At 43.4% G+C, this 9,862-nt stretch overlaps 1 protein-coding gene across 3 annotated transcripts in view; it reads right to left on the minus strand.

The window, feature by feature from the left end:
* nkain4 (sodium/potassium transporting ATPase interacting 4) overlaps positions 1-5,833 on the minus strand; it is a 60,739-nt gene extending 54,906 nt beyond the window's left edge. For all 3 annotated transcript variants that reach the window (XM_086124485.1, XM_086124478.1, XM_086124470.1), the window contains exon 1: positions 5,550-5,833. In XM_086124485.1, the coding sequence (XP_085980611.1) occupies positions 5,550-5,603 (54 nt within the window). In that variant the 5' untranslated portion in view covers positions 5,604-5,833. The remainder of the gene's footprint in view (positions 1-5,549) is intronic.
* Between the last annotated feature and the right edge of the window lie 4,029 nt (positions 5,834-9,862).

Genomic DNA, 9,862 nt, shown 5'->3' on the forward strand with positions numbered 1-9,862 from the left:
GTTTTGGTTTCTAAGAACCCCCGAAAATAAATTCTACAAAGAGACACGCCTACGAAGCTCAGTTCAAACTTCAAGCCATCGGTTATGCTTTTGGCATGCGTGCCCATCTCACAGCAGTGGTGAAAAACCAAGTCAAGCAAATGAACTCTGAGCTTGCCGTTATTCCCGGAGGCTTGACTAAAGAACTCCAACCGCTGGACATCGGCATCAACCGGGCGTTCAAAGTAAAGTTGCGAACGGCATGGAAACAATGAATGATCGATGGCAAACACGACTTTACAAAGAGTGAGAGGCAGTGCCGGGCGAGTTACGCCACAATTTGCGAATGGATTGGGGCTGTTTGGACGAACGTCTCTGCTTGCACTGTTGTTCGAGTTTTTGGCAAAGCCGGCATCATTTCTGTGGAGCCACATGGCAATGAGAGTGACTGACAACGAGAGGGAACACGGCGTTTTTGATGGATTACCGGTACTTGCACAATTGTTCAATTCTGATACAGAGGATGAGGACTTTGATTGATTTCTGGGTGATGATTGATCGAAAAACGTGAGTACATTGTACAATGGCTAAATAAAATACAACGGAACTCAGTTTTGCTTCCGTTACCTTTTTAAAAACGTGTTTTTAGCTTGTATCTGTATGTCTTGGCATGCTACCGTATGCTTCAAGCTAACGTGTTTTTAGCGTGCGCGCATGAATGCCGTATGTTTAAGCTGGCGTATGTTTTACCACTTTAAAATTGCGCCCAATAATACAGTTCGTTTTGTCTATGTGTAAAATACAGAAATAGCACCCATTAATGAGACTGCGCCCAACCATACGGTGCGCCGAATGGTCGTGAAAATACGGTATATACTGTATATATATTCGATTATGACATTTTAACGATCAAGAGAAGCCAAAATTGAAATCACAATTTGAATTTTGATTAATCATCCAGCCCTATACTGAGGAGCAGAAAAATTATTAGATCACTCTTGTTTCTTCAGTGACTTGTTGATTTTAAATGCCTGGTACACACTAAGGATACATTTGTTTGGACAAATGTAAAGAGGACAACAAAAATGGATCAGAGAGTTGAGTCTAGTCATTTTCTATGCTCTTTTTGATCACAACAAAAATCACTGAAGCTCTTACTTCAGCGATGGTACTGTACTGGAAAACCGCAGTGCTTTTACATATTCCATGCTTTCTTTTCTGTCACTTAGACACATCATACACTTGATAGTTATATTAGGCATTAAAATCAATCAAAAAAGAAAAAAGGAAAACAAGGTGGTGTCTTGTATTTTTTCCACGACTGTAGACTAGGTAACCCGTTAGCCAGTGAACGGCTAGCCAATTCTCAACTCATGCTGGTGCCCACGTCACTCACCAGACCACGTCCTGGCTTTGAAAGCCAGATACACTGAATCCAACAATAATAAAACACCTGTTTTCATCTGATTACTTGAATGCTGATACATCTGATTACTTTTCTACTTGGCTCTCGACGAAGGCGGACGCTTTTTTGCCCTGCTCCTGCTCCTGCTCCTGTCCCCCTCCCCCCCTCCTTGCTCGCCACTCAGTCTATGTGCTGTCCTTGTGCTGTCTTCTCCTAGCCTCCGCCGTATTTTTCATCCTAAAAAACAAACCATGGAATTGGTTGGCTGGTCTCTTGATGCAATCGACAAGATTTTCTCGACGAGAAGAGCAGGCAGTGGGGAGCCTGCCTGCCCCTCGGGACATTTGCTGCTGGGCACACCCTAGATTCATGGAGGAAGCGGAGAATGGTGTGCCTGTCAATACTGTCCGTTGAGGAGGAGGAAGACATCTACATTATCGGCCTTCTGATAGCAGGTATGCTGCAGTTTGGTGTTAGCAGTTTCCTGTTCTATCGCATAATCCAACCGACGGGAGCTGCTTTATTGTAAGTCAAGAAGCTGCCGGTCATTCTCGATGGTCTAGCGCGAATATCCAACACTCAGACTCAAGCGGTGACTGAGCTCAACCGCAATTGCGGTTCTGGAGCGTCTCCGTACGATCGACAACAACAGGGAGAAGTGGAATTCTCGCTTCGAAAAGGAATTGAGGATTTGGCTGATCGGTGCCAGTGAAGGGATACAGCCACGGTCTCAAGGCCACCTGAAATTGTTGGCGGCCGTCCCTCCAAAACAAACAACGCTATTTGGACCCCTTTCCCCTGGATGGAAGGTATGCACGGAAGCTAGTGCCCCCACCATCACCCCCTCCTTCTCGGCCATGGACTGATAAGCCAGGACTGTCTTCATGAGCAGACCTTGACGAAGCAGCTGCGGCCTGTTCACGCATACACATACACAACCAGACAATCACACGCGCATACACATCCTCATCCTCACCGCCTTCATCGTTCCTCTTCTTTTCCCCCGCGACGTGGAATGATTTGCGGAGCGCACGGAGGACTGTGCAGCTGGTCGGATGGGCCGCGTCGCGGTCACCCCCACCCCCTCCCCCCTTCCCATTCATCCTCCCCCCTTATTACATGTTATGTCTTGTGACTTGTTGTAACTGTCATATGCTTATTTCTGTGCTAGGGTCTTTTTTTATCCTGGACTTAAATTATCCTCAGAAGAGGATAGTTCGAGCGTGTTTTTTTTTCCCTCTCCCTACCTTGTGGTTTCCTTTCTGAACTCTGACTGTAAATTTCCCCTTTGCGGGACAAATAAAGGATATCTTAATCTTAATAATGGATCGGAACATTGAGAGAATACTAAAAGTATTTGAGAGCTGCAACCCTACATCCTGCGATTTCGAGGTTCTGCGTTCTGAGCTAACCACAGTAGTCCTGCACTCTTACGCATGAGTGGAGAACACAATTGACTGAAAACCCACCATGACCAACGCAAAGGGCACCTTCATCAATCATTCCTGACTTACAATGATCTCCACTCATCCTATGTCATGGCAACTCGCTGACATTCGCAGTGCAATGCATCTTGATGAGGTCCCTAATATATCCAAGGTTTTCATGTCAGGTCAACTTAAGGTCAATTGTTAGTATAATACGAGCTCTTCTGAGTACACAGAGATCATTAAGCAGCCCAAGCTTCTTGGCCGCTCTCTGGGATGGATTGAGGTTCTGACAGGGATCCAGGAGTGCTGTCTGCAATAGTTAAGCTGCCGAACGAGGATGGAACGGTGGCTATTCAATCAATACAGCCTCATTATCAGATGCCTTTGGTCACCGAGAGTAGGGTCTCAGCACTAGGCCCACTGATGGAAAGAAAAAAAAAAGGCCCGGCACAATTCGGTTAGACGATGGGAATGCTGAGATGGCAAACGAGGTTTGATCAAAGCTCTCAGCCCAGATAATTAGCACACGAGGTGCTTCACAGGAGCTATTTTTACATCTGAGCGTCCGTCTATGCTGTTTCGTTCATTTTAGTTTAGCCTGTAATGGTCTGGGAATAACCTGGCTCATTGTCAATGCATAGGTTTCCTCAGAAGAAGCCCCGTACTTGCTTGTACATTAATGTAAGCGCAAACGCACATGTTTAACCCGGTTACCTTTTAAAGGTCATACACGGTTTAACACCACCCCTTCTCATACTTTCAACTCATCAGAAGCATGCACATGTGTGTTTCAGCAGACAGGAAGTGTCAGGTCATCCAGAAATAGCGCTTTGGGGGCGAAAAAAAGCTGCTCCCTGGAGTCTTCTGGGACTTTTCAGGCAGCTTGCTGACAGTTTCATAAACCTCTTAACAAATGGCCCTTCTCTCTAATGAGGTCTGATGTGTGGGAAGGAGGAGGGGGAGGAGGGTGAAGAACAGGTGTGTCCTTAAAAGATGGGTTCAAAGTTTGTGCGTTCTAGTGATTGGGTGTGCCAATGGGGTCGTTAGGCCTGTTTGAGAGTGGATGAAGCTTCGCTAAAATGTTCTCAAGTTCCCCTAAATAATTTTATAAGCTCCACCTTAACCGCAGAAAGTCCCATGCCACTGCTCACTCGACTGTCAATTAGTCTGTACATCATTGTGAAGCTCCTGAATGTTCACATGAAGATGAAGATGAAGGATGTTTGAGGGTGAACTCGGTGCATAATCTAACTCCATGAAACAGAAGCAGAGTTCAATCAATAACGGTTTTCATCACTGGATACTAACAATGGACTAATAATATCATTCCTCTATCCATAGTGAACTGGGCATGAGAGAACCACGTACACATACTAGAAATGTGAGTTCAAAGGCTGTCATTTGTGATGAAAAGTCTTGGAAACATATCAAATATCAAGCTGCAATTCAAGCTGTTCATGATTTTTATTACATTATTCATGATTAAATCCTCAGAGGAAAACTTTTCTCCGTAATTTCTTTTTAAATGAAAATGATGGACGTGGCTTATTTTGTCACAACACAGTGACCTTTGTTTGCATGCACTCTTAACAACCTTGTGGGGAAAGGTTAAAGCTGTACACATACTTTGTGTTTTCCGTGCATCCCCTGGGGGGGGCAAAGCGCTCCCTGTTCAAAACTTAGTGCCACCCCTGTGGTGCACTATCCAGGAAAGGGCCACAATTCGAGCTTTCAAACTTCTAAATAGGCTATCCAAATCGAAAGGCCGAAAATGGGTCACGTTGATGGCAACATCTGATGTCACACTGGCACAAGGTGTAAACAACTCATAGGCTGCATAGCTCAAAGGAAGAAAGTGTTCTTGACAACATAGAGAAAGGATGCAGGGCTGCATGTGCAGCATCCACTTGGCCCCCATTTGACCTCACAAATGAAGACAGGAGGTTGTCTTCATCACCAGCTATTAAAATGTTAACTTGAGAGGGCTGTGGGGAAACAGGCTCCATTTTAATACAGCCACGAACAAAACCCTACTAATCAACTACTGAAATCCTAGTAGCTGATCATGCATGATTCCCCAAATATGCTGGTTTTATTTCTTAAAGAAAAATGCACGACAATGCATACATTTTGAAATGGAAGTAAAAGCATCTCTATCATTCTCACCAAGAGACAGGTGCCTACTTTATTTTGTTCAGAGGCAACGGTGTTTGAGATGCTGCTCAATACGCACAACACAATACCCACAACACCTCACAACATCAAACCACATCAACCTGAATCATAAAGGAAATAAACAAAACGTTCTGTCCATTGTTCTCTCACTGCTCCTCTCTCTCTCTCTCTCTCTCTCTCTCCACCCTTTGCCCCTGTAGTTCAGGTTCTCTTCAAGGTTCTTCTGAAAAATATGAGTGTGGTTCTTCGTCTGCTCAACGTGTAAAGTGCCTTGAGATAACTAAGTGGTACCATACAGCTACAATTGACTTAACAACAGCAATCCAATGAAAACAAAAATCACAAAATAATACAGATGACAGTCAAAAAACAAAATCTAAGTAACGTCACATCTGTTTCTAATTGGGTTCTCAAAGCTTATAACTTTACAGTGGAGTTTGATTGCCATCTCAAACAAAACGTAAGAGATCATTAAGGTGTAACCGGCAACTTTAAAGGCAAAAGTGATCATCATTCAAAAATATGTAATACACTGAAAACAACAAATAACGTTCACTTACCAGCTGTAAGGTGCAAATAAAGATGAGCGTGCACCGGCCGCTGCAGCAGCCCATCGTGTCTGCCCTCAGGGACGAACTGTGAGCCGGGAGAGAAACACTTTGAAAAGCCGCTCGAGGAGGCTTGAAATATACCGAGCAAACTTAGTCTTGCTGGGAAAACCGGAGTCTCATGTCTCGTCTTCTCGTCGGGGAGACTTTTCCAGCAAAGACCGCAATAGCGCCGCACTAAGCTGGGGGTTTGTGCCTGCCTGGCTGAGGTGACTGGCGGCGAGACGACGCGTAGAGCGGAGAGGTGAAGGGAGGCGGGGCCGGTGTTCGCGGAGCAGTCAGCCTGGGGGCTGGGATCGTAATTGGGGCGTCAACTGGCTTTCCCAGCGCTCTCTTTCAAAAGCGACACAACAAAAAACAATCGCTTGTTCATTATTGCATCTGAGGAAATGTGTCTTTTGTTGGACGTTTTAAAAAAGTGTTCAACGAAACGAAGAATGTGTCAAGTAGCGACTGGCGTCTATGCAGTACCCGCAAAGACACAAAGCCATTCAATTTACAAACTATTCTCAATTTGAGAATGGGAAAGTGGCGCTATCATGTGGCCATAAAATGAAACACATGTTTTACATTAACTCATACGTGCACATTAACGTTCTTTAATCACGAAATCAAATACAGCGATAATGTTAGGGAAAATGGCAAGAATTAAATGTTTGTCTGTCTGTCTGCCTGTCTGTCTCAAATGAAGACGGAGAACCATGGAAAGTATACACATCTAACGAACTGCTTCATATCCTAAAAGAAGTCCAGAAGAAAATGGGTAAACGCTGGGCTGGTTAATATTATGAATAGCTTTTCCACATCTTCCATCCATCTATTTTCTGATCCGCTTATTCTCACAAGGGTCACGCTGGAGCCAATCCCAGCCGTCTTCGGGCAATAGGTGGAGTGCACCCTGAATCGGTTGCCAGCCAATCGCAGGGCACATATAGACAAGCAACCATCCGCGCTCACAGTCACGCTGAGGGACAATTTAGACTTAGTGTTCCATCAACCTGCCACGCATGTTTTTGTAATGGGTGGATGGATGAACTGACCTGCAATATGATCATGGCCTTTATGTGGAGGAGAAAGAATACAGAATGTGTCTGTGAGAATTATTTTATGACGTGTCTAAAACGGATTGCTCCTCCTTTTTTAAAAAAATATCTACATGCATATGTATGTGTGTGTATATATATATATATATATATATATATATATATATATATATGTGTGTGTGTGTGTGTGTGTGTGTGGTGGATGTTTTAGAAGGATGTTCCAGAAGGCAGTGGAATTTCTTCCAAAATCCATCCAGCTTCCAAGCATACCTTTTGGAATCTAAAAGTTAAAGCTTGGTTTCGTCAAGCCATAACACATTTTCCCAATTGCATTTGTAATATTTTGTGATGGTTTGATGAAATTAAGGTTTAACTTTTGGGCCCCAATTCCGCATCATCATTCTCTTCAAAGGAACACCGTACCTACAGTGAAGCATAGTGGTAGCAGCATCATGTTTCAGGTTGTCATCTGGAACTGGGGTTTTGGTGAAGATGGGGGGGGGGGGGGATTATGAACAGTTTGAAATAGTATCTAGGGTTAGCTCAAAACATCCAGGCCTCTGCTGGAAAGCATCCAAAAATTGTCAGGAAAAGCCTACTACGACTGAGATGAACTTTATCTTGCGTTATTCAAAAACATGAGTGACAGATGTATACTGACTCCCATTTAACGTGAGTTTGAATGTGATGGGTTCATTCTGAATAACGCCACATTTTGCTTATACTGTCTTCACACTTTTACATCATGATTTCATTTTCTTATTTTTACTTTCTTTCATGAAAATAATTCATTTTCCAGTTAATGTGAGAGGTTATAGGTCATATTCTAGTGGTATACGTTTAGAAACACTTTCACTTGGTCTCCGTTTTTATATCACAAAACCTGGCATTTGAGCAGGGGTGTGTTGACTTTTATAAGCCACTGTGTGCACTTGATACATTTGATTTGATTCCATAAACCGTAAAGACTACGGCTCATTAAGCACACGACTGCATTAATTCGGCTGCTCCTTCTTCCCCTCCTGCATATGTTCTGAGAGTATATTTTGTGAATGTGTACTTTGTGTGAGTGGTTCCTGCAGTCCTACTCGAGAGGAGTGGCTAAAATAAGGTCACCATTCAAGTTCCATCGGAAGCCTTGTTGGAAGCTCTCCTTGGGTTTAATCAGTTCGGCCAGCACGTCCTATACTCACACTGTGCACGTGTGTATTACTGCGTGTGTGGGTGGGTGTCCACAGCTCTTCTTTCATGACAAGTCTGTCCAAGTCCCCTCGCGGGGCCGCCATTCTCTGCAAAGACGCTAATGTGAAGCGACAGGACAGCCAGTGGCGTTCTGCTCTAAGGGGACCCGCATTGTGATGGAGACCCAGCAGTCTGGCTCAGAGTGGACGACAATAGTCGAAGCAACCTCAAAAGGACTCGGCTTTTTCCCTTATTCGGGTGTCTAATGCAATCGCTTTTATTTGACCCTCGGTCGGTTTATTTGGCCTCTCAGTGTTTCCGCTCTTACATAAACGCGCTCAAACAAAATCAGGCACATTTTGCCATGCAAGAACAATCAGGAAGATTTTGTTTGTTTTTTTATTCTGAGGCAACTGGAGACAAAAGAGCACCGATGAATTCAATCTTCAACTATGTCACAAAATTGTGCATTCAAACTTTAGCTTGCAGGAGCGGTGTCATGGTCATTTTAGTTCTGGGGCCCCAATCTCAAACAGGCCAGACCCATATGAATAACTATTCCAAAATGTTCCCATTGTGTTCGTGCAAATAATTACCTGTACACTTTCAAACTATAGACATTAGTTGATGTTTATATCGTTGCAAATCATATGAGTAGTATGAGCACAATTTCAACAGTGTCCCTGTTTGCATTTACATATGAAGCACTTATAGATCACAGTACATCTAAATAAAGTAGCCCTCAAGGACCACATGAGTACCCCACAGACCTATTCTAGAAATAGCTTTCCACTGATGGGACATTGTGATTTTCTAGGAATATTGTAGACATGATCATTTGAAAATGTAAACAACGGCAGCAATTTATAGAAATAAAGTGTTACTTCTCGATCTTTATCCATTTCCTAATAATTGTGAGAAATCATTCAAATGGGCATGATGATTGACTGGTTACCATGCCCGCCTCACAATACAGAGGTGCAGGGTTCGATTCTGGCCCGGCCGTCTTGCGTGGAGTTTCCGTGTCCTCTCCATGCCCGTGCGGGTTTTCTCCAGCTACTCTAGTTTCCTCCCACATTCCAAAAACACGTACGGTAGGTTAACTGAATGATCTAAATTGTCCCTAGGTGTGAGCGTGAATATTTGTCTTTGTGTGCCTTGAAAATCAATTAAGTATACTGGTCAGCAGCAGTGGTTACTAGATATCTATTTTGTAGCATCCTAACTTCGGACGCTGGTGACTAGGTATTAAAATCCTGACCCGGGTGAAGGCCGGAATCGAACATTACACCTCTGCACTGTGAGGCGGATGTGCTAACCAGTTCCGCAGAACGTTGTGTCAAGTGTAAAAACACAAGCTAAAAAAAAAAAAAAAAAAACGATAATAATGACTCCATTTACATGCAGTCAATACTAGGGTTGAGGTAAAAATTCTGGTTTTGAAAACATTCTGAATATACTGTCTACATGCCCTAGTAGATAGCGTTCCTCCCACATTTGGATAACCCAATTTTTACAGAATTGCACGAATGTTGTGATACAAACAGACGGCATTTTTGCTTGTTACATTTTACCGTCAATGAAACACACTTGACTACAGTATATTCATGTCACAATGGCGTGCACACAAATACTTCCTGTTCTACAAAGATTCAATAAAAAAATTAACTCAACTGTTATGTTTGAAAAGTGCTAGATACCTTAGTTTGATTGGTTGATTGATCATTCATTCAAGTTATTCCTCGAAAGTGCCAAATATGTATGTAAACGTTGGCTTTTAAAAAATGAAATAAAACAAATGTATGTCTGCTAGTTCAACAGTAAATACCACACTCAATTTGGCGCACAAATTTGCAAAAACTAACTCCTAAAATGAGTCGACCACCTGACTACGTCCCGGCATTGTTTGTGCCTCTCCAAACTACACTCCTTCCCTCGCCGCAAACGTTTTATTTTGAAAGCCGTACCCGGAAGCGATGCGCGGTGCTTACCGCTCGTGGTCACGTGGTGCTGCAAGGCTGAAGGAGGCTGAGCAGGGAG

This window comes from Hippocampus guttulatus, chromosome 1, assembly GCF_054856545.1.
Source record: "Hippocampus guttulatus isolate MCC_2025c chromosome 1, RoL_Hgut_1.0, whole genome shotgun sequence".
Taxonomy (NCBI): Eukaryota; Metazoa; Chordata; class Actinopteri; order Syngnathiformes; family Syngnathidae; genus Hippocampus; species Hippocampus guttulatus.